The following is a 25,437-nucleotide window of genomic DNA, read 5'->3' on the forward strand; positions in this document are numbered from 1 at the left end:
TTTTTTTCGAAACGGTCAATTCCAAAGATGTCTTATATATTTGGAGGTACTTATCGAATTGTTTCTAGGATTTATGTTCTGCTCGGTTTTTTTTCCAGACTGTCTGGCTAGCATAGTACGCAGTCAGACTGTTCAGTCTCAATTTCGATCAGGCATTATGTTAATCAAAACCTTGGGTCCTTTCTCAACATAGTTTGAAAGCGTCGCGGTGAGGGCAGGTGGAGAGCAAGGAGGTGTGCATGCTAACGTTCATTTTGTTGTCATATCAAATACTGCAGAATAATATACATTTCCAAGTCCAAACGTTCCAGTCGTTGCATTAATAAAATATATTAATGCGTTATCCAAGTTGTTTACAAAATATAGCACAGCTAACTAATTGTTGGTTGTAGGGCTAGTTAGCTTGTTCCTTCGTCACGCACTTGTCATAACTACACGGTTAGCTAATTTAGGTAGCTAGTTGGTGTTTTTGTTTCTTAAGTATTAAAATTATTTTATGTTGTTGGTGGGGTTATACTTTTCGCAGCATGTCCCAAAATAACTAGCTACCTACGTTATATTATGGAAAGTGGGTTGCTTGCTAGCGTCTTCTAAGCTAAACTTCCGGCGTAACTAGCTAGCGAGTCAGCATACTAATTTAGCCAGCTAGCTAATGACATGAGATTACTCAATCGTGCTTGCCTAAACTCAGTTAACGCACTGCATTTACATATAGGTAAGTGTCAAATGTCACTTCATTATTGCCTTTCAAATGCATTGCTTGCATAGTGATCTGTTTCGAGCAACACCACCATTACTAGCTTGGTTTGAACTGTTCGCTAACGAAAGCCCTCCCTCGGATGTGAGCATGCGCACAATGTCTTGTAAACAATGAGACGATTCCAGACGGTCTTGACTTGAGCATTGTCTGTTTCAACAGTTTATCCCAGCTGAATATTAAAATACATTTCAGATCATGAACGATAAGCAGTTAAGATGATGTCTGGTAAGTAGGTAGATACGACTTTTGTCATCAAATATGTGTTGAGATAGCGTGAATCAATAGCATCACTATGAAGACATTAGATATCAGATTGTTAATGCACAAAAATAGATATTAGGACTGGCACTTGGGCGTGAGCATGAGTAGGATTGCATCGACGGTGATTGGAAATATTCCCTGATTTCTCTGAATCCTAGGAAGTTTAAAAACATCGAACGCAAAATGCTAATAACGTGCTTTATTCCGTACAAATCTAGATTTTGATCGGAGCGTTTTTTGTGTGCGAAGCTTTCGAATCGCCCCTTCCTTTAATGGCTTGCATGTTTTGTGAACCTGCAACAAACCAAGCGGGATGTAGACTTGCGTTACTTCGCTGTTTGATCAAGTAAGGCTGACTGATTTATTTCGGGGTTTTATCATATTCAGATTCAGGCTGTGAATGTATGTTGTCTCTATGCTTTGAAACAGTCCATTCATGGCAGAGACCTACTTATGGTCGGTCTCGAGGATCATGGGGAGTAAGGTGCACTTGTCAATTAGCTCAAAAGGCTGGGTTCCAGACAAATATTGAACTTTTTCAGTTGGTGGTACCAGGCGTCACACAATAGAATATGTTTGAGTAATTTTATAAAGTAATTCACAATGCTTCATTAGGAAGTGTAATAGACTACTGAGATGATATTCAATTAATATGTTGTTACACATATGTCCAAGCAGTAATGCATGATTCCAAATATGTTGACATGCAACTTAATCCAGTGATTATTAATGTTGGGTTAATGAAAGAAGGGCTCCAGAATTTGTAGAATTATTTTTTGCCTTAATCTATTTGTGCACTAATATGATATATATAGGCCTCATTCAATTGGTTCTAATTCACCACCTGGGGAAGTTGAAACTCAAAACACATTAGCTAGATAGCTAACTCTAAATATAACACCTACTGCTAGTAGCCATGTATTCATTTAACGGTAAATGTAATGTCCTAAAACATTTTTGCATTAAGGCGTAGTTTACTCGGCATGGCCGATGCGCAATTTCTCTCGCCCTGTATTTCAAAGCCATATCAGATATATTATACCTTCAGAAAACTGAGACCCTCCTCTCTTTAATATGAACAACGAGTTGCCTCAAAAGTAGTTTTTTCCAACAATTGCATTTTGAAATGTTATACAATCACGAGAAAGGGGAGAGAGTGTGAGAGGCTCATGCATTACAGCATCCGGTCCCAGTGAATCAGGCAGGCACAGCGGCAGGACAGACACATCTATTACAGGAATCATGAGAATAATGCACTTTACTGTTGGAACAAATTAAGTTTTTATCCGCCCCAAAAAATAGGACGTTTTGATTGAGTTGACTAGGTACCTCAATCAAAATAGAAACATTTACTATCACTATCGTTACACAGCAGTTTGTATCTGAATGTGATATCATACAATGTGTTACCCTCTGACTACACAGGTAGCCTAGCTGAAGCATGGAGGCGGTTCTGAGCAGGCTGAGAAGGCTGAGTGCAGACGAGCTGCGAGAGGAGTTCACAAGGGCCGACCTCAAGTGCGGTCCAATCACGGCCACCACCCGTGCCATCTTCGAGAGGAAGTTGGCCCGCGTCCTGGCGGGAGCCGAGGGCAGCAGCAGCACCACAGAGACGGACAGCAGCAGTAATGCCACCACTACAGGCCCAGCCACAAGCAGTAGTGCAGCGGCGGCCAGTGCTGCAGAGCAGGCCAAACCAGTGCCGTCATGTGCTACATCAGCAGCGACTGGCACTGACTCTCTTAAGGCTGTCAGTGATGAGATGGACTTTGGTTACGGAATGGGGCTCAATCCCCCAGAGGAAGAGGAACTTGGCCTGACAGTGAAGTCAAGGGCCCCTTTTAATATCAATAGGGAAGACACTGGCTCTCAGTATACAGCAGAGACTCCTTCAAAGATGGCCCAAGTGTCACCAATGTTCTATGGAGTGTGTCCATTATGGGAGGATGTCTTGGCTAGAAATGGTAAGAAACTGTTATTTCACCTGGGCTGATGTAAACTACCCCTGCAATTTACACTTTAGGCTGTTAATCGGTCAAACGTGTATTTGTCATTATTTATTTTCCCACACAGAAATGCGAAGACAGAGAACTGTTGGCTGGCTAGCTATTGGGTTACACAAAGTGCAGTGCGCATCTTCTGTATGTTGACCATGCTGTCACACTACGCTCAAGGTCCAATTCAAACATTTGATGTTGCTTCTCCATGACATCATGCTGTTCAGGGTTTATTTTGGTTTTGAGCCGTCAGTGGTTGAGATCCATAGCACCTGTCACCTTATGGCTTTCTGTATTAGCATGGCAACAAAAAAGATTAGTAGTAAGAATTTGAGCTGCTTTGCTTGTAATGTCGGCAAAATAACTGACCATGATCTTTTCCATTTTGAATCAAGTTTACATCCTGGAATGTTTCTAGTTGTAGGCAGATATAAAGAGCTATCTATAGCCTATAGAAACATGCCTTTTTTAATGTACTTTTTTTTTCTCACTTCCAGATAGGGCCCACGTGTATGGTGATAAGAAGGAGGCTCTTCAGGCTGTGAAGATGATGAAAGGAGCTCGCTTTAAAGCCTTTGCCAATCGAGACGATGCTGAGAAATTTGCCATGGGAATCTGTGATTATTACCCCTCTCCTAGTAAATCCACCCCATGTGTCTCCCCTGTCAAACCAGGCCTGGTCTTCTGCAAGGGTGAGTGCTGGGCTGAAAAGGACATTTATCTCTCCTTTCAAAAAATATACATTAGTTTGAAAAATATGTAAAGTCAGTGCTTTTCAAGGGAGTTTGGATGGCATTTAATTTCTTGGACTTGTCCAAATTTTTTAACAAGTAAATTGTTTATCACATATTCTGCTGACCTCTGTTTTAATCTGTTGTCTCCGTCTCTCTTGTCTGTGGCACTAGACAACGTCCCTGTCATGGAGGCAGACACCATCAACAGGGAGAGGGCCAACAGCTTCAAGAGCCCTCGCTGCCAGGATCTGACAGCCAAGCTGAGGAAGGCTGTGGAGAAGGGGGATGAGGTAGCCTTCAGTGAGCTGGTCTGGAGCAACCCACGCTATCTCATTGGCTCTGGAGACAACCCCACTGTTGTGCAGGTGAGTCAGGGAGGAAGTCAGCCAGCAGATGATTACAGCGAAGTATCACAAAAATAGGTAGTCAACCACATAGAAAGATATGACTCCTTCAGATATGACTCAGTAATTCTGTTGACCAAATTAGTTATAATGTTCTAACAGAACTGATCTATTACTCTGACAATTTCAGTATAAATCCTATTAGTTTTCCTTTTTCCAACCAAATGAATGTTTCTAACCACAGCCCAGTCTCAAGCCAGGCCTCTGTGGCTGTGACAAACAAGTTATGACCCAACACTGACCTGCACTACTTTCCTTCATCAATGTCCACTGTGTGTTCCTAGGAGGGGTGCCGGTACAACGTGATGCACGTGGCAGCAAAGGAGAATCAGCCGGGTGTCGCCCAGCTCCTGCTGGAAACTCTAGAGAATCCTGACTTCATGAGGCTCATGTACCCAGATGACCTGGAGGCTATGCTGCAGAAACGCATCCGTTACATCATAGACCTTTACCTCAATACTCCAGACAAAGCTGTGAGTCTCCTTATCTCACCCTTTCTCCATATGTACCTGCTGATAGATTTAACTGTAGGTGTAACACCGAAGGTTTCTAGCCGAAATATTTGTGCAGACAAGGCTTTTAGCTGATTCCCCCGTGCAGACAAAATCATTTTAAGAAATTGAAAAATTAAGCTTCTTTTTGAGTGCAGACCTACTGTGTTTAAAAAAAGTTGAACTGTAACCGACTGATGTGTTTTGGATTGACTTGCCTCTGTTCATAGTGTATGTGTGTAACTCTGGTTCTGTCTGTCGCAGGGCTTTGAGACACCACTTCACTTTGCCTGTAAGTTTGGTTGTCCAGAAGTGGTGAATGTCCTGTGTTCACATCCGGATACGGATAAAAACTGCAAGAACAAGTACGACCAGAAGCCATCTGATGTGAGTTGCTCCAGATATATACTACTTTTTCAAGTTAGCTAATGACTACTCATTGAGCCACATAACTTTTGGATTTCTTGAAATTCTTCTGTTTCCTGACAGGTTATTTGTGAAAGAAAAAACAAAACCCAAGAGGTGAAACAGAAGATATGTGACTATTTGGAAGGTAAGTACACTTCCTCCCAATCACAGGACTTGTGTTTTTCTTCTTTTCCCTGTTTACCCCAAGGCACCTTCTCTTCTGTCAACCTGTTTACCCCAAGGCACCTTCTCTTCTGTCAACCACAGATCGCTGCTATATACCCTTACTGAGGGCCACAGACAACTCTTCCCAGCCTGTCATTGGTGCTCCCTGGTCACCTGAGCCATCAGAAACTCTTACTCATTCGCTTGCTCCCAGGCTCATACGAAGTCCCATGGATCCAGTGATGTCAGTTAGGGCATTCGTTGGCCCACTCAGCCCATCTAAGGTCATTGTCATATCATGTCCTCTTTCAACTCACACACTTTTTTGTCTTCTTATCACCCATTTTTACACTTTAGTTCTATTATATTTTTTGTAGCTCATTATATTTTCATATGGGAAGCTGTTGTTGAAACACAGCATGTACAGTGCATTTGGAAAGTATTCAGACCACTTCACTTTTTCCACATTTTGTTACGTTGCAGCCTTACTCTAAAATTGATAAAATAATTGTTTTCCCTCATCAATCTACACAAAATACCCCATAATGACAAAGCTAAAACAGGTATTTATAAACTTTTGCAAATGTATTTAAAAAAACGGATACCTTATGCATTCGGTAAATATTCAGTCCCCTTCATTTCTTCCACATTTTGTTACGTCACAGCCTTATTCTAAAATGGATGAAATCAACGATTTCCTCGTCAATCTACACACAATAACCCCAAAAGACAAAGCGAAAACCAATTTTTTAAAACATTTTTGCAAATGTATTAAAAATAAAAAACAGAAATAGCTTAATTACATAGGTATTCAGACCCTTTGCTATGAGACTTGAAATTGAGCTCAGATGCATCCTGTTTCCATTGATCATCCTTGAGATGTTTTTTCAACTTGATTGGAGACCAAAGTGCATGCCAGAGCAAAAACCAAGCCATGAGGTAGAAGAAATTGTCCATAGAGCTCAGAGACAGGATTGTGTCAAGGCACAGATCTGGAGAAGGGTACCAAAACATTTCTGCAGCAAGAACACCATGGCCTTCATCATTTTTAAATGGAAGAAGTTTGGAACCACCAAGACTCTTCCTTAAGCTGGCCGCCTGGCCAAACTGAGCAATCGGGAGAAGGGCCTTGGTCAGGCAGGTGACCAAGAACCTGATGGTTACTCTGACAGAGCTCCAGAGTTCCTCTGTGGAGATGGGAGAACCTTCCAGAAGGACAACCATCTCTGCAGCACTCCACCAATCAGGCCTTTATGGTAGAGTGGCCAGACGGAAGCCACGCCTCAGTAAAAGGCACATGACCGTCCACTTGGACTTTGCCAAATGGCACCTAAAGGACTCAGACCATGATTAACAAGATTCTTTGGTCTGATGAAGCTAAGATTGAACTCTTTGGCCTGAATGCCAAGCGTAAAGTCTAGTGGGAACCTGGCAGCATCCCTACGGTGAAGCATGGTGGTGGCAGCATCATGCTGTGGGGATGTTTTTCAGCGGCAGGGACTGGGAGACTAGTTAGGATTGAGGGAAAGATGAAGAGAGCGAAGTACAGAAAGATCCTTAATTAAAACTTGCTGCAGAGTGCTCAGAACTTCAGAATGGGGCGAAGGTTCATCTTCCAACTGGACAACAACCCTAAGAACATAACCAAGACAACGTAGGAATGGCTTCAGGACAAGTCTCTTAATGTACTTTATTTACTCAGCCACCGCCCGGACTTGTACATGATCGAAAATCTTTGGAGAGACCTGAAAATAGCTTTGCAGCGACGCTCCCCATCCAACCTGACAGCGCTTGAGAAGATCTGGAAAACTTCCCAAATACAGGTGTGCCAAGAAGACTCAAGGCTGTAATCACTGCCTGTTTCAACAAAGTACTGAGTAAAGGGGCTGAATACTTATGTAAATGTGATATTTCCGTTAAAATAAAATAAAAATTAAACTAAAAATCTGTTTTTGCTTTGTCATTATGGGGTATTGTGTGTAGATGTTTTAGAATACGGCTGTAATCTAACTAAATGTAGAAAAAGTAAAAGGGTCTGAATACTTTCCGTGTGCACTATATGTAAGATTAATTGGTGTCCCCCTTGCAGGCAGGTGAGTTCCGCCGGGTATGGAAGACACCCCCAAGAGACAGGGCGGGGCACTTCCAGCACATCCTGAAGTCTGACCCTGACCGTGGAGCAGAGAAAGTGGGCAGGTACGTCTAGAAAGCCTGAAGTTTAACAACTTTGTTCAATTTTTTCCAGCTTCTCCAACCACAGTGTTATATTCTCCTCCCTCACAGAGACCTTGCCAGAGAGCTGGGCCACCCCTGGGCTGAGTACTGGGATTTCCTGGAGAGTTTTACAGACCTGTCTTCTGCAGACGGCCTCCGTAAGCTGGAGGAGTACCTCAACAAGAAGGATGTCAGTCAGCGTGCACACGAAGAGGCAGGGGAGAACGAAACCAGCAACCGCTTCAGAACCCCTTCCCCAGGTAATGTTATCCCCACCAGTTGCTATTGATAAACTGTATAGTACTTGTATTGAATTCAGATGATCAAGTTTGAGAAATGAGAGCGATGATACAGCCATCAAGGTCTTGATTTGATGCTCCCATACAACTTTAGATTGACCAGTAAATACATTTCTTGTGTGCTTCAAATGAACAGTTTCCCCTCCTCTCTGCCATTTACAGGTAAGCCCAAGAAGTTCTGCAACTCCATCTCAGTGGGGGCCTTCCTGGACGAGGGTGATGACATCAGCCTGGAGGAGATGAAGAACCGTCAGAATACGGCACTCACCAGCATTACCTCCTCGGCGTGTTCTAAGGACAGTCTGGTGGGTGCTGTGGGCGGCCTGGGCCTCCGTGAGTTTCACATCCTGCCCGATGACCTCATCGAGACAGCTGCCGAGCGAGACCTCCTGTGCTCCTCCGTGTCAGAAAGCCTCCTCTCGCCCATCTGTGACAACGGCCTGGGCCTGTGCCCTTCCACGGGGGCAGAGAGGACTCACAACGGGGGATATGATGTCCCCCCGCGCCTCCTCATCCCCCTGCTGCGTGCTGTCGCCCATCTCCAACTTGATGGTGGAGTTTGAAAGGATGTCCCTGCAGGATGGGGTGGACAACCCCACCAGAGACAGGGAAAGGAGGAGGAGCGGGGGACACAGGCACGGTGGGCACAGGGAAGGACTCTCTCAGGACGATCTGGCATCCGGGGTGGGCCGTCTCATGCTGGGGGGTGACACCAATGAAGACTCATTGTTTGAGAGGGGCTGTAGCTCAGAGGCCGGGGACAGGGAGGGGGGGGTGTGGAGGGGGACCTGTGTGAGTGGGGAGGTGCAGGGAGAGGTGGTGGTATGGATGGAAGACAGGGCCAGTGGTGGAAGCGGCAGCTCGGAGGAGTACTTTGTGGCTGAGGAGAGCTTGGAGGCTCTGGGTCCAAGGACTAGGGTGCTGGGGCCAGGGACCGTGTCAGGGCGCACACTCTGCTCCAGATCTAAGTCGTGGGATCACGGGGGGGAGGGATCTGAGCAGCTCAGGATCATCCGTCTCCTGTAAGTCCCTGGACAACTCCCGTGAGTTACTAGCACGGACCCCACCTCGCATCAGAAGAAGACTTTTCATTGAAGGGTGAGTGATGAGGTTTAGGGTGATTGTTCTGAGGTTTTTAATTACGCAACAAGGCCCAAGGGGGTGTGATATATGGACAATATACCACGGCTAAGGGCTGTTCTTAAGCACGACGCAACGCGGAGTGCTAGGACACGGCCCTTAGCCATGGTATACTGGCCATATATCACAAACCCCCAAGGTGCCTTATTGCTATTATAAAATTGTCACCAAAGTAAGTAAAGCAGTAAAAAATAAATGTTTTGTCGAAACCACCAAGTTTATAATAATATAATAATAATAATATATGCCATTTAGCAGACGCTTTTATCCAAAGCGACTTACAGTCATGTGTGCATACATTCAGGATAATGTACTAGAGCTGACTGCAGAGGCGAGCTGTTATGTATTCTGTGGGGGAAATGAAGCTGCACGGTGGGATAACTTCCTGCTTACAGACGTCAGCAAGCAACAGCAGAATTCAAATCTGCCAAACCCTTCAACCTACCTCTCTTGTTTTGTCTGTTGTTTTAGGGATTCACCAACCAAGTTGGACAGACAGGTCTTGTCGGCAGTAGAAGCCACAGATATCGACCCCTCGAAGTTCCCCAGCATTCAGAAATGGAAAAGCACAATGCAGACGTACACCTCATCAGACATGCAAAGGTATGCATGTCTCCATGCATATGAACAGTTGTCACTGCCTGCAAGTTGCCTTGTAAATATGGAAACACATTGACAAGTGCTTAAATGTCAGTTGCTATCGTATGGAAACAACCAAATAAATGCAGACTGGTGGTGGTATTGTTTCTGTTTCTCTTTCAGCTGGCCCAGCTCTGCAGTGGTAAAAAGCAGACCCAGGGTATATCAGGCCTCTCCCCTCACACACGGCTCTCCTGTCAGCAGCCTGGTGTCCCCTGCTGGTGGCCGCTTCAGTCCCAACCGCTACAGCCCTGCACATGCCAGCTACATCCAGCGCATCCGCCTCAGGCACTTCAACGACCCTTAGCCAACTCAAAGCCCTGACCGAGACTAACCCCCCCCTGGCCAGAAACAATAGGCTACAGCCCTGCCACCACGGTGGTTAAATATGCCAGAGCTCAAAACCATGTACCTAACAAAATATGCACAAGTGTCTTGAAGATTTGTATTAATGATGTATGGTACTACTTCTATATATTGCATACATACAAGATTCTCAGTATGTCGGGTCGTGATGTACACTCAGACTTAAAAAAAGAAAAAAAAGAACCAGGTTTCCTTCAGTCTGTACTTTGTACTGTATGAGTGTTGAATTGACAATTAATATTATTCATAGTAAGTGTGAAACACCTGTGTCATAGCTCAGTCAACTTTTTTAATAACCAGTAATACAGCTGCACTCCCCAAAACATTGAGTAGATGTTCGTTAAACTTCAGAATAGAATCGTCGGTAAGATTCACTTAACTGAAAATAGCTGTTTTTAAGAAGTAAAAAGAAATGTCAATATTGTAAAGTATTTTTTTTTAAATGTCAGTCAGTAGCACAAAACCAACTTTTTATGTGTGTACTAAACCAACTGCCAGTTATTTTGTTTCTTCTAAGTTCAGGAATTGCCTTAATTTTCTGAAACGATGGACCAGTCAGTCTCCATGCAGAATTAGCCACATCCTGTCCAGTTTGGTTAAAGTTGATGCATCCTGACAACAGCATAGCAACCACCATCGGACTGCAGCTCACCCAACAAATGGCTCCAAAGCAAACAAGGGGAATATGGTAATACACTGAAGTTTTCCATGTTTTTATTTTGTTATTTAATTAATAGAGATGTGTTAATTTTCCAGGTACCAATGTTTTTGTGCGTCATGTAATTTCTGTGTTGTCTTCACACTTAACTTCTCTTTTAACGACTGTCGGCCTCACACAATAGCTGAAAGGTAAACTTCTTGAACTGTTCTTGGTTTTTCTAAAGGTGTCTGAGAGTAATGGCAAGCTGTACATAAGAGGTTACTGCAGAGTGCAACAAAGACATGTTTACTCATTTGTAATCAATGGCTTACTAAATGTGAATGTGCAAGAACCTGTAGCTAAACTCTATGAAGATAGTTATCACCGTTAAAATAAGGTCCATTTACAAACTGCTGTAAAAAGAATGGTCTGCCAGCCAGCAAAGCTGAATATAGAAATCAACAGCTTTAAATCCAAATTGAATAAGAATCACCCTTACTATATAGATTGTCACTATTAGTATGAGAGATGTGAGTAATATTGAATGTGAATAGAAAATCTTGATTAAAGGCACCAACTTTTTCATGGAGAGGATTGTATTGTCATTCTCGTGTTCACAGGTGACACAGATTTCGTTCTGGTCTCCAAATGTTTTATGAATGTGGAGTCCTGCAAATTGCACCTAAATACTTAAACATACTTATTGTGCTTTGGCATTCTGTGCTTCTTTAAAAAAGGATTTTTAAAAATTCATTGTGAATTCTCTCCTTTTCTGTATGTCCAGATCCTCATTTGCTTTTGATTAATCAATAAAACAGTTTCCTCATCTTTGAATTGTTGTCCTTTGAGCACTTTCTAATATTGCCCTAAATGGCAGTGTCACCCTTATTCTCTACTACTGTATACGAACGAGTGCCTTTAGTGTGACAGTGGCACACTAACAATATGACACTTCATAAACCATTCAAATTACTAACAAATATTAATTTGATCCCTTCAAGCTTTGTAGTGCCAACACTAAGATGCATCAGGTTTGCTGTTAGACAATATCATTGCTTTTGTCCCAGCTTGAGTTAACACTAACCCTATTTTATAACTAAGAGTACTTATTTAGTGTACTGCTGAGGAACACAAAACATTTACATGACCATGTGTCCTTTATTACATGTTTCTACTGAACACAACTGTATCTAAACCCAAGAGGAAGCTTTGATCCAAATACAAAAGGACAGCATGAGAAACATTTACAGAACTACAGTAAATATGCCATACTTTGGACAAATTATTTTGGTTTAAAAATCCTATCACTTTGTCTTTGAAACTCGCATACTGTTTACATTCATAATAAGTGTTGAGTGGGCCCTGGCAGTCATCATCACATCAGCTTTCTGAGTTAAGGGCATTGTTACAGCAACAGTTAATTGAGAAACCTGAATCAATACAAAATCCCCTTCAGTTTAATACACAACCAAGACAGAAAGGGCACCACATACTCTGTATACTATACACAATCAAGACAGAAAGGGCACCACATACTCTGTATACTATACACAATCAAGACAGAAAGGGCACCACATACTCTGTATACTCCCCTTTCACTCTGTAGGGGAGAGTGGTGTATGTTGAGCAACTTTTACATTCAGCATCACTATGTCAAGGGAAATATAATATTCTTTCTAACAATGATATCTACATATATTTCATGATGTGTATTCCTGGAAATAAACACAACATTTTTGAAAACACAACTTGTCCAGAAAAGGTGGACTCTTGGCACAACCTAACCCAGGTATGGGGTAAATTGAGCCGCCTTGGGGTAAGTGGGTGGTGGTGCTGGTGGGTAAAAGTTGAATTAATGGAAGGAGGGTTGTGGTATATTGAATGTCTTAAATGTATGCCTACTTTCAGATAATGATCTTGCTGTTCAATATCACTTACCCTTCCATCTCTTGACCAGTTTATCTGGGATAGGGATGTTTCAATCTGCCGATTCATTGGCAAGTTCTCTGTATTTGAGGCTATTAAGCCCATGAAACTGGTCCACGAGATTCTTGATTTGTTTATCATGCTCAGACTCCAAGTCATCAGATGAGACCTTGTGTTCCTCTGCTACTCTGTCACATCCTCTCTTTATACAGCTCAGACTCCAAGTCATCAGATGAGACCTTGTGTTCCTCTGCTACTGTCACATCCTCTCTTTATACAGCTCAGACTCCAAGTCATCAGATGAGACCTTGTGTTCCTCTGCTACTCTGTCACATCCTCTCTTTATACAGCTCAGACTCCAAGTCATCAGATGAGACCTTGTGTTCCTCTGCTACTCTGCCACAGACTCGCTTTCACACAGGTACATGTTTGTTACTGTACCTCTTCAGTGTATGTTTTCATTCCTTGCTGCTGCTCCTTCTCTCACTTCCTTGACTGCTCTGTTAAGAACCTCAAGGGGTGGCTTGATCCCTTCTTGTTTTACAATTCAATACACAGGCATGATAATGTCTGCTCCTTATCAATGCAAATTCACTATCTTGAGTTCATATGCATGACACATTGCAAAAATACTATGCATATTATGTATAAAACGAACAAAATGCAATCATAATTTGTCATGGTGGTATTGGCTCAAGTTACCTCAAGGCAAACATTTTGACTATATTAGCCCAAACCGTTACAAGGATGCACTTTCATGCTAAGTTTAGGACCTCATATTGTAGCTTGTAAAGACCCCAACTGCTGTACAAAACAATCTTAAAACTATCTACATATAGGTTTAGATACAAGCATCAGATGGCCTAGCAGTTAGAGCGTTGGGCCAGTGACTGAAATCAAATACCAGAGTCGACAACGTAAAAAAAAATATCTTGATGTTCCCTTGAGCAAGGCACTTAACCCTAATTGCTCCACGGTCCTCGTTGATCATGGCAGACCCTGGCTGTGACCCCACTCTTTGAGTGTGTCTCAGGGGGAGGTGTAATGTACAAAAAAAAGACACATTTCCAAATCACATGTATTAATATACATTTGTAAATGTATGAAATAGGACAAATATAAGCACCTGCTAAATTATCATGGAACTTATAACAAATTCATTTAACTTTGTGAAAATCTGTTTTTGGGCCCTAACTTGCTTACCATATGGTTTCTTCCTTCCCAGACTCCATGAAATGATTGCCTCTTCCTAAATATTTGGTCACATTATTAGTTTTGTGCATGGTTTCCTAGAAACAAGAGGTGGCTCAACTAACCCCACTTTCCCCTAGTTGGCAAACGATGGCAGGGGAGTTGATCACAACAAAACACCACAGAATATCTCATTGCACATTGAAGTTACAAAATTAACACCAAAAATAACTTTCAAGACACTTAAGCAGAAATCAAGAGCCATTCAGTTCACCCTGCGACAGACATCTGAACCTCTCAGAAAGAGAACGAGTGAATACTGTAGGTGGAACGTGGTCAGGTCCGTGTGAGTTTGTCCGGGGGCATGAACCCGGAGTCTCCCAGTGTCCTCAGTGCCACCCTGCCGCTGGGGCGCACGGTGAGCCAGGTGATGCTGCCGTTGTTCAGCCCAATCCTCAGCCAGCCTTCTGGAGGAAACTGCAGGGCCCTGAGACATACAGACAGAAAGAGATTGAGACCGTTAGAGCAACCGATACACCCTGATCTAACAAATATACACATCTGTCATGGGATGTTGGCAAGCACATCATTAGTCACGAAATGCAAAAGATATAATACAGTATATTGGAATTGCTACACAAAGTCATGATGATTAGCATCATCTTGTTGAATGGGGCTTTGGTCCAGCTTCAGCCTGCCTCGGGAGAGCAACACACCTGCACACAAAATAGCGGATGACATTGGCATGACAGACGATGATCTCGTAGCTGTCCTCCTCCTGCTTGGGGTCAGCGCGGTGGATGTAGCGGCGGAAGGCAGCCTCGATCCGGGCCCCGTCCTCGTGGTACTGCTGTAGAGCGGTAGAAAGGTCCACAGTGGTTGTGTAAGACGAGAGTTTGAGCTGACCTCTGATTGCATTGCATTGCATGATACATACAAGCAGACAGCTGTAACTATACTGAACAAAAATTTGAACGCAACATGTAAAGTGTTGGTCCCATTTCTCATGAGCTGAAATAAAAGATCCCAGAAATGTTCCATACGCACAGAAAAGGTTTCTCTCAAACTTTGTGCACACATTTGTTTACATCCCTGTTAGTGAGCATTTCTCCTTTGCCAAAATAATCCATCCACCTGACAGGTTTGGGATATCAAGAAGCGGATTAAAACAGCATGATCATTACACAGTGGGTGGACCTATGCCCTCCTAGGGCCACCCATGTCTGCATCCTTGCCCAGTCATGTGAAAACCATAGATTAGTGCCTAATTTATTTATTTCAATTGACTGATTTCCTTCTATAAACTGTAACACAGTAAAATCTTAGAAATTGTTGCATGTTGAGTTTATATGTTTGTTCAGTATAGATAACAAGTGAAAGGGACACTGAACAGGAGGTAATATGACAGACACACAGGCCGTTGACAACCCAGAATGGCCATCTCACCACAGCGTCAGGCTTCCAGTGGGTGACAGGAGGCACAGGTTGAATGGGTGCTCCTTCTCTTAGCAAATCACAGCTCACCAGCTCCACCCCTAAACCAATAACATAATGGAAGATTAAAGTTAGTTAGCGGTGAGTAGTGAAATACTCATCATGATTCATGACATTTTAACATCTGAAATATCTGAGATCAAAGCTTCTGAGGCTTGTTATCAGATAAAGCCTTGGTATCAGGTGATGTGAATATCTGCAAGATGTATAGGAGCAGGGGACCAGCCCTTCTCCTGAACTACTGGCTTTTGCTCCTACTCTACACAAAACACCTGATTCAACCATATGGTCTATGGATTCAGTTGAATCAGGAGTGTTAGATTCAGTCTGAGAAACCCTTCAGGATGGTAGCTCTCCAGAAGGAGATGTGGTCACTCCTGATGTACGGTACTGGTTAGTCTCATGGGACCTGGATCTGAATATTGTATATACTCTGGAATACACCTCAGCTGTAAAGTGAATATTGTATATACTCTGGAATACACCTCAGCTGTAAAGTGAATATTGTATATACTCTGGAATACACCTCAGCTCTAAAGTGAATATTGTATATACTCTGGAATACACCTCAGCTGTAAAGTGAATATTGTATATACTCTGGAATACACCTCAGCTGTAAAGTGAATATTGTATATACTCTGGAATACACCTCAGCTGTAAAGTGAATATTGTATATACTCTGGAATACACCTCAGCTGTAAAGTGAATATTGTATATACTCTGGAATACACCTCAGCTGTAAAGTGAATATTGTATATACTCTGGAATACGCCTCAGCTGTAAAGTGAATATTGTATATACTCTGGAATACGCCTCAGCTGTAAAGTGAATATTGTATATACTCTGGAATACGCCTCAGCTGTAAAGTGAATATTGTATATACTCTGGAATACGCCTCAGCTGTAAAGTGAATATTGTATATACTCTGGAATACGCCTCCGCTGTAAAGTGAATATTGTATATACTCCAGCATACACCTCAGCTGTAAAGTGAATATTGTATATATTCCAGCATACACCTCAGCTGTAAAGTGAATATTGTATATATTCCAGCATACACCTCAGCTGTAAAGTGAATATTGTATATACTCCAGCATACACCTCAACTGTAAAGTGAATATTGTATATGCTCTGGCGTGCGCCTCAGCTGTAAAGTAAATATTGTATATACTCCGGCATACGCCTCAGCTGTAAAGTGAATGTTGTATATATTCCGGAATTCGCCTCAGCTGTCAAGTGAATATTGTATATACTCCAGCATACACCTCAGCTGTAAAGTGAATATTGTATATATTCCAGCATACACCTCAGCTGTAAAGTGAATATTGTATATACTCCAGCATACACCTCAGCTGTAAAGTGAATATTGTATATGCTCTGACGTGCGTCTCAGCTGTAAAGTAAATATTGTATATACTCCAGCATACACCTCAGCTGTAAAGGGAATATTGTATATACTCCAGCGTACACCTCAGCTGTAAAGTGAATATTGTATATACTCCAGCATACACCTCAGCTGTAAAGTGAATATTGTATATACTCCAGCATACACCTCAGCTGTAAAGTGAATATTGTATATACTCCAGCATACACCTCAGCTGTAAAGTGAATATTGTATATACTCCAGCGTACACCTCAGCTGTAAAGTGAATATTGTATATACTCCAGCATATACCTCAGCTGTAAAGTGAATATTGTATATGCTCTGGCGTGCGCCTCAGCTGTAAAGTAAATATTGTATATACTCCGGCATACGTCTCAGCTGTAAAGTGAATATTGTATATACTCCAGCATACACCTCAGCTGTAAAGTGAATATTGTATATATTCCAGCATACACCTCAGCTGTAAAATGAATATTGTATATACTCCAGCATACACCTCAGCTGTAAAGTGAATATTGTATATGCTCTGGCGTGCGCCTCAGCTGTAAAGTAAATATTGTATATACTCAGGCATACGCCTCAGCTGTAAAGTAAATATTGTATATACTCCAGCATACACCTCAGCTGTAAAGGGAATATTGTATATACTCCAGCGTACACCTCAGCTGTAAAGTGAATATTGTATATACTCCAGCATACACCTCAGCTGTAAAGTAAATATTGTATATACTCCAGCGTACACCTCAGCTGTAAAGTAAATATTGTATATACTCCAGCGTACACCTCAGCTGTAAAGTAAATATTGTATATACTCCAGCGTACACCTCAGCTGTAAAGTAAATATTGTATATACTCCAGCGTACACCTCAGCTGTAAAGTAAACATTGTATATACTCCAGCGTACACCTCAGCTGTAAAGTAAATATTGTATATACTCCAGCGTACGCCTCAGCAGTAAAGTAAATATTGTATATACTCCAGCGTATACCTCAGCTGTAAAGTAAATATTGTATATACTCCAGCGTACGCCTCAGCTGTAAAGTTTGCCGGTCTATGATTCTGACCTGGGAGGTATTTGCTGATAATGTTGGCAGTCTCGGTGGCCCTGGCCATAGTGGAGTGGACCATGATGTCATACTTTAACCCAAGGGCAGCCAACCGCTGGCCAGTAAACTCAGCCTGCTCCCGACCTGCAGAACACAAACACATAGTCTCCCAAATTAGCAGACTGCAATTGTGAAACACTTTCACCACCTATGTTGAGTGCTGCTGAATATACTCTTCTTATTCACTAAAATTCAACTGTAGAGCTGGAGAGTTGAGAAATAGGTCTATGTTTCATGCCTTTAGCAACATGAGTACACAGTAGCACTGGGTACACAACCTAAAGGGGTGAGGATTCTCTCATGGTCTCCATTGCCACTCAAGTTGTACTGGGAGTGTCTGATGAGGAGGATGTTGCGTGTGGCTTTGGGTTTCCCATTGTCCTGCTCTGAGCTGGGGTCTTCACTGACGACCTCCTTCTTCTTCCCATTTGTCAACAGTGCGGACGGGTCCCGCCTAGTACAGTACAGAGGGGAAAAAATCAGTTGTGTGTTGCGGTTTACTTCTCTTGATGACATGCCAAGAGCCCAGACCTGTCAGGCTGTCAACATGTTGTCGCTGGCTGTTAATATCAATCAATCACACTGACTCAGTCAGACTAAACTACTTGACCCACGTGAACAGATCTGACCTCCCTCTATGTTTTATAGTAGTCTGCATCAGACTTAGCTAATAAAGGAGGCATACTTATCCCAGTTGAAGTCCCAGGCATTTCCAGTAGATTCAACAGTGCGGTTCCCCGCTGGCTGTGCAGCTTGCAAAACATTGAACAGGCTCCACCGAGCGGCTCGCGTGTGGCCGAAACAGCCCTGGTATTCAGCTGCAGCAGCCGCAACAACCAGCACCGCTGATCCGCCAGCGAACCCACACACTATTTTAATTGTCCTCCGATATGACATGTTGTGAAAAACTATACGTTATGTGCAGTGCGTTTTCTAGTTAGCGAGCTAACTTGCTAATGCCGCCCAACGTCTGTAGTAGAAGAGATCCCTTTCAAGAACTGAGCAGCCAGCAGTCTCGAGGAGCGGCTAATCCTGACCTAGCTAGACAGCCTCTGGTCTGGTCTGTGGATTTACACCCTTTCTATGTGCAGGAATAGAGTGAATACCCTCCAACGACTCTTTAATCGCTAGCTAAAAATAAGTCCAGTCAAAGATTATGAAGCTACTTGGAATCACTTAACAAGCTAGCAGCTAATTAAAAAGGAAAACATACAGTGCTTGGAACTATGGTGTCTCGCTAGAGCCAAAGAACCAGCTAAACGCAGATATTACGATACGCGAAAGCTGGACAAAACTAACAAATTATTCACCATGAGAGGGCGCGCACAGCCCATGACAGATGCCAAAGACCTGAAAATTCAGCAGGGAGCAGAGAGCTTGTGGAGGTCCTTAATATAATAAATAATAATAATCTCTTTTGGCTTTTCACTCTCTACCCTCACAGTAGGGCCAAAGTCAAAAGGAATGTATATGTAAAAAAAAGTTGCATAAAACGATAGTGATGAGTGACTGGTTTAGACATGCAACAATAAAAATAAAAAAATAATATATAAAATCCGATTTGAGGGTGAATAAAACGTGTGGCCCCTGGCTGTAATCTAAGCATCCCATCACAGTCCTCTTCGTTTTGCATTAAACTCGGTTTAAAATATATTATATTGTTATCTTCAACCTAGGCTCCACCTTTCAAGCGGGTTTGTGACCTCACTCGTGGGCTGGATTGCTAGAGTGGGATTTCTAGTCTTTCGGAGCGCAGTATATTTTTGCTTGACTACCTTTGGATCTGTGTGCGTTTTACAGTAATAAAGACAGATTTTCTGAATCGGTAAATGTAGATATTTCAGACTGGATCTTTACATCTGTATACCGTCTCCAATTGGAATAAATAATTGAGGAATGTGGAAATTACAGAATGCCCAACAGCGTTGGAAAGAGATTTAAACCCACCAAATACATCCCGGTATCTACTGCTGCCACTTTTCTTGTGGGATCCACCACCTTATTCTTCGTTTTTACGTAAGTTTTATCCTTGTTTAAGTCATACATGCTTCTGCTAATAGTCTACACATAATAAAGCGTCCTCGTTAGTATCAGTCCTAGCCTAGGTCCAATGATCTGGTGGTAGCCAATGGCTATTACTGTTAGAAGTTTTTGTTGGAGGTTTAGACTGCTTTTTCGGGTCGGATCTTTATGCTGTTATGAATGGTTTACTCAAACGTTTTGACTGTGCACGGGACATGTTAATATTGTCTTGTACTCGTTTTGGTAACAATGTTTACGTGTGTCGAGACATTATGGTAGAAACTCCGTTGTGGCATGTAGGCCAACTTTATGCTATATTTGTTTCCCAAATTCATTTTTTTTTCTAGAATAAACGTCATTGGACACCCCACTCAAGCTTGAAGTAACCTAGGAGGTAGGCACATAGCGGGTATAGGTTACCATGCAGCCGTAGTCCGCCATACTTGCCAGCTAGTTTCTCCTTTAGTTCTACGGGCAAAACAAGCAACGGAGCAGCGAATAAATATTGTTGCAGCTGGTAGCTTGGGTTATGGATGAGTTCAATATTGAATAGGAATACTGCCTCGCCTTCGAAATCTACATCTAAGTGTTTAACGGGACATTTACTCCTGTCACTCGTGTGCATGCGCTCTGAAGGTTGTAGGGTTTCGAGCGGTACTGCTGCACCTTCATTATGGAAATGTATGTGGTTTACAATGAGTGATGTTTTTATAATATAATTTTCTGAAGGTTCTTTTTTCCCACCCTGATTTGTTTTGTTCTAGACGCGCACACACACGGTTCCACGTCATGGATTGCATCCCTGATTGACCCTGTGATCTACTTTAAATGCATAATTTATAGACCGGATTATAATCTGATTGTAACATTTGGAGTACAGCCTAGGCCTGCTGCAAATTTGAATCTGCACTTAGATTTACAGCTGAGTCTCAATTGCTTATGGAGACTAGTGGTTTGACTGAACTGGTGAGATTTATTTTCTATTTTGTGGTTAAGTAGGTGTCACTTTCTACTCTGGCTGGTTTAGAGAGACTGTAAAGTGAAGCTTTGCCACACCACATTACATGTTATTTGTCCTACACCTGTTGTGACTCACATGTTTTGCTAAAAGGACCATCAGATGTTCTCATGCAGTCACGATGTGATAAATAAATCATCAGATGTAACGTTATTTCATGTGATGATTATGATATCAGCCTTTATTCCATGACACTGTTCTCCTTCGTGCTGTTAAAAGCAGCTGTTTAAAAGGGAAACTGGTGCATGTAATGATTAGCAAACAACAAATAGAAATCATCAAAAAAACAACAACAGAAGCAACGTAAAGCAAATGGTTTCAAATGTTGCCCAGACTAAACTATTCAGGGGTGTAGCATGGTGTTTGTACTGGGGGTTAATGGTTTAAAGGAAACCTATGGACTTGGCTTGCCCTGTTGCCCAGACTAAACTATTCAGGGTGTAGTATGGTGTTTGTAATGGGGGTTAATGGTTTAAAGGAAACCTATGGACTTGGCTTGCCCTGTTGCCCAGACTAAACTATTCAGGGTGTAGTATGGTGTTTGTACTGGGGGTTAATGGTTTAAAGGAAACCTATGGACTTGGCTTGCCCTGTTGCCCAGACTAAACTATTCAGGGTGTAGTATGGTGTTTGTACTGGGGGTTAATGGTTTAGATTAAAGGAAACCTATGGACTTGGCTTGCCCTGTTGCCCAGACTAAACTATTCAGGGTGTAGCATGGTGTTTGTACTGGGGGTTAATGGTTTAAAGGAAACCTATGGACTTGGCTTGCCCTGTTGCCCAGACTAAACTATTCAGGGTGTAGCATGGTGTTTGTACTGGGGGTTAATGGTTTAAAGGAAACCTATGGACTTGGCTTGCCCTGTTGCCCAGACTAAACTATTCAGGGTGTAGCATGGTGTTTGTACTGGGGGTTAATGGTTTAAAGGAAACCTATGGACTTGGCTTGCCCTGTTGCCCAGCAATCTAGATTGAAGTGTCAACAACAACTCCCTGGTTCCTCCCTGGCTGTAAGAGGCTTTGCATAGACAAATGGTCAGATGAAGAAGTAGGCTAATGCTGTAGCCCTGATGTGCTAGTTGTATGCATTGTCACCACAGTAGCTGATACAGTGCTGTGGAAAACTTCGTAGGTCCCTCTCCAATCTTCCAGACCTCGGTTTTTCTGCCCAGCTTCTCTATTGCAGCAGGGGTTCCATTCAGGCTGTGTTCAGGGCCAGATAGATGGGCCAATCATTGACCCCCAACAGATGGGTAAGGATTAGGATTTTACCCTGGTGTTGCTTTGCTCTTTGATTTCTCATGCAGTTACATATTCAGAGGATTTGCCCATGTATAACGGAACCCCCTGGGGTGGAATAACTGAACACGTCCACACTAAAATATGTGGGGCACACATGTTTTACACAATAGGGAAAGGGGGATACCTAGTCAGTTGTCCAACTAAATGTATTCAACTGAAATGTGTCTTCTGCATTTAACCCAACTCCTCTTAATCAGAGAGGTGCAGGGGGCTGCCATAATCAACATCCACGTCTTCGGCGCCCGGGGAACAGTGGGTTAACTGTCTTGCTCAGGGGCAAAACGACAGATTTCTACCTTGTCAGCTCAGGGATTCGATCCAGCAATCTTCCGGTTACTGGCCCAACGCTCTAACCACAATTCTCCTCAATACACCACAATACTCCTTAATAAACCGCAATGCAAAACAACATTCCACAGTGCACCACACCACACCACAACACACAGCAGGAGACCACATATATGAAACCCCACGTAAACTATGTCGAAAGACCTGTGAGCCATCTCCCTTCTCCCAGCCATAGAGTGAGTCATTGTGGGCCATGTGATTGCCAGCTCTTCACACAAATGTCATATCAGGCATGGAGGAAGACACTGTGTGAATAGTATAAGTGCCAGCTGAGCTCTGGCCCAGTGTTACTGTTACTGCTGTGCCTGGCTTGTCTGTCAGTGGCTTTAGTGTCTGTCCTCCACGACCACAATATGATTCACTCATTCACATAAGGCTCATAATGCCATGTGACAAGGTTCCCTGATTCCTCCACGTAGGTCCAGCTTCTGGTATTTCTCCAGAAACAAGATGTACTATAACGTTGGACTGGGTGCTGACACAAACACTTTGTATAACGTCTTTCCCCCCATGCCCATGCCCATACATTTTCTACCTGCCATTGATAAAAATGCAGAAGCTAACTCTTATCATTTGCTGTCGAAGACCGATATCCCATTTTTAAAGGGGGGTGAGATGGAGGGGGGTGACACTATCAATTGATCATGCGGATGGGTACTGCTTTCAGCAGTTTTTATGACAATGTGTTATAGAAGAGGTGGCTGGTTGTGTTTAGAGGCAAAATATCTCCCAGGGAGTCATGTAAGTACACATTGGCAAGGGAGCCAGAGCAACGTGGACAGACAGAGAAATCTAATCTTTGACTTCCACATCTGTTTCCTCCTTTACAATATAGATTTATTTAAACGTGGCGATACTCAAGTTGTACAGTAGACTCCATTGTTTCCTGATTAATTACTCTCTTTTCCTCCATGATCACTATTACTCTGCTGGTATGGGCAATGTTCGATCCAATGTCCATACTAGAATACCACTTAGAATGCCCAATACATTGCTTCATTCTAACTATATAGTATGCTGGTGTGGACATTGTAACAAAAATCGGTCATTGTGAAAGTTATATTCAAGTGTATAATGATACATTAGGATGTCATAGAGCAAACCAGGGGAGTCTTTGGTCTCATACAGTACTTACTCACCCCAACATGATTGGGTGGTGGTGAGGGCTGGATAGATGGATTAATTCCAATATCCAGGGCTAAGTGCTTGATGTTTCCTGGTGTTCTGTGGTGTTTTAAAACATTGTGGTAATCTCTTCTCTACTACATTAATTGAACTTTTAGGATAGTAATTAAATGTACATCCCCAATGATCTTAATCCAACTGACACCGATTCCCTAAATAGTTGGCTCTGGTCAACAGTAGTGCACTTTATAGGGAATAGGGTGCCATTTGGGACACAGGCTGTGTGTGTTTACGCAGCACTGCTGCTGTCCTCTCTCTTTATTGGGAGGTTCAGTAAGCACTGCTGCTGTCCTCTCTCTTTATTGGGAGGTTCAGTAAGCACTGCGGCTATCCTCTCTCTTTATTGGGAGGTTCAGTAAGCACTGCTGCTGTCCTCTCTCTTTATTGGGAGGTTCAGTAAGCACTGCTGCTGTCCTCTCTCTTTATTGGGAGGTTCAGTAAGCACTGCTGCTGTCCTCTCTCTTTATTGGGAGGTTCAGTAAACACTGCTGCTGTCCTCTCTCTTTATTGGGAGGTTCAGTAAGCACTGCTGCTGTCCTCTCTTTATTGGGAGGTTCAGTAAGCACTGCTGTCCTCTCTTTTTATTGGGAGGTTCAGTAAGCACTGCTGCTGTCCTCTCTCTTTTGGGAGGTTCAGGCACTGAGGTTCAGTAAGCACTGCTGCTGTCCTCTCTCTTTATTGGGAGGTTCAGTAAGCACTGCTGCTGTCCTCTCTCTTTATTGGGAGGTTCAGTAAGCACTGCTGCTGTCCTCTCTTTTATTGGGAGGTTCAGTAAGCACTGCTGCTGTCCTCTCTCTTTATTGGGAGGTTCAGTAAGCACTGCTGCTGTCCTCTCTCTTTATTGGGAGGTTCAGTAAGCACTGCTGCTGTCCTCTCTCTTTATTGGGAGGTTCAGTAAGCACTGCTGCTGTCCTCTCTCTTTATTGGGAGGTTCAGTAAGCACTGCTGCTGTCCTCTCTCTCAGTAAGCACTGCTGCTGTCCTCTCTCTTTATTGGGAGGTTCAGTAAGCACTGCTGCTGTCCTCTCTCTTTATTGGGAGGTTCAGTAAGCACTGCTGCTGTCCTCTCTCTTTATTGGGAGGTTCAGTAAGCACTGCTGCTGTCCTCTCTCTTTATTGGGAGGTTCAGTAAGCACTGCTGCTGTCCTCTCTCTTTATTGGGAGGTTCAGTAAGCACTGCTGCTGTCCCCTCTCTCTTTATTGGGAGGTTCAGTAAGCACTGCTGCTGTCCCCTCTCTCTTTATTGGGAGGTTCAGTAAGCACTGCTGCTGTCCCCTCTCTCTTTATTGGGAGGTTCAGTAAGCACTGCTGCTGTTCAATTCATTAGTGTCAATAAGTACCGCATATTAGAGACCATGAGAGCCCAGCCCAGATCTGCACTCTCCTATAGTATATTAATGTGTTTGATTGTGGGTCTCGCTGTGGATTTGATGTTAGTTTAGTAATTGAATCTACATTGTTTGTTTTGATGTGATATCAGCACTGTTTGTTTGATATCATTTTAAAGGATATAAGCCTTCTGTATTAAAATTGCATGATGGCATTTAGGCTGTCTGTCTGGTTTGCTAAATCACCCACCTTGTTCTTTGTGTTGTTTAGATTTTGAATATCTCATCCTCTTTTAGATTATCACCAGACTTCAGATTTAGCTCTCGTTCTCTCCGTCTGTCTCTCTCTCCATCCGTGCAACTTTTCTATCCTGTCACTACTCTGGAAAGAGCAGAGCTCTCCTTCCTCATGCAGTGTCACAGTGAGTTAACATCAGAGATGAAGATAACAGGATTGATATACTGCCGATAACATGAGAGCGATAGGTTATAGGGGACACGTCAGTCTTCTGTGTCATATAGATGCTGATAATCTCACTGAGATCCGCAATGCCAAAGTGATTCATAAAATCACTACACAACTGCCTGTCCTCAGGTTTGGGTAGATACACCATTGA

The 25,437-nt window shown here is 42.8% G+C and overlaps 3 protein-coding genes across 5 annotated transcripts in view; 2 read left to right on the plus strand and 1 right to left on the minus strand.

Annotated features, from left to right (window-relative positions):
* Positions 1-1,148: 1,148 nt before the first annotated feature.
* LOC124036465 (ankyrin repeat and LEM domain-containing protein 2-like) lies at positions 1,149-11,352 on the plus strand. The gene is given in 15 exon segments (XM_046351079.1): positions 1,149-1,367; positions 2,447-2,985; positions 3,516-3,710; positions 3,924-4,117; positions 4,441-4,629; positions 4,912-5,034; positions 5,137-5,200; positions 5,323-5,504; positions 7,310-7,416; positions 7,504-7,694; positions 7,896-8,215; positions 8,217-8,714; positions 8,716-8,831; positions 9,345-9,476; positions 9,636-11,352. Coding segments are annotated over 14 exon segments (3,018 nt in total). The 5' UTR covers positions 1,149-1,367; positions 2,447-2,462; the 3' UTR covers positions 9,820-11,352.
* Positions 11,353-11,953: 601 nt separating this feature from the next.
* On the minus strand, positions 11,954-18,874 carry LOC124035248 (serine/threonine-protein phosphatase PGAM5, mitochondrial-like). Of its 2 annotated transcripts, XR_006838706.1 has the most exons (7): positions 18,304-18,874; positions 17,897-18,072; positions 17,577-17,702; positions 15,082-15,170; positions 14,352-14,485; positions 12,822-14,122; positions 11,954-12,683 (listed from the first exon to the last, which is right to left on the minus strand). XR_006838706.1 is itself a non-coding variant. In XM_046348695.1 (6 exons), the coding sequence occupies exons 1-6, from the start codon at positions 18,513-18,515 to the stop codon at positions 13,972-13,974; spliced, it is 888 nt and encodes a 295-aa protein (XP_046204651.1). In that variant the 5' UTR covers positions 18,516-18,874; the 3' UTR covers positions 11,954-13,971. The 2 variants fall into 2 exon arrangements, 1 of the variants encoding a protein (XP_046204651.1); XM_046348695.1 differs by having other exon boundaries at positions 11,954-14,122.
* A 445-nt stretch (positions 18,875-19,319) lies between these two features.
* Positions 19,320-25,437, plus strand: part of LOC124036466 (palmitoyltransferase ZDHHC8B-like) — a 107,666-nt gene continuing 101,548 nt past the window's right edge. For both annotated transcript variants that reach the window (XM_046351082.1, XM_046351081.1), the window contains exon 1: positions 19,320-19,634. In XM_046351082.1, coding sequence (XP_046207038.1) covers positions 19,531-19,634 — 104 coding nt within the window. In that variant the 5' untranslated portion in view covers positions 19,320-19,530. The remainder of the gene's footprint in view (positions 19,635-25,437) is intronic.

This window comes from Oncorhynchus gorbuscha, linkage group LG05, assembly GCF_021184085.1.
Source record: "Oncorhynchus gorbuscha isolate QuinsamMale2020 ecotype Even-year linkage group LG05, OgorEven_v1.0, whole genome shotgun sequence".
Taxonomy (NCBI): domain Eukaryota; kingdom Metazoa; phylum Chordata; class Actinopteri; order Salmoniformes; family Salmonidae; genus Oncorhynchus; species Oncorhynchus gorbuscha.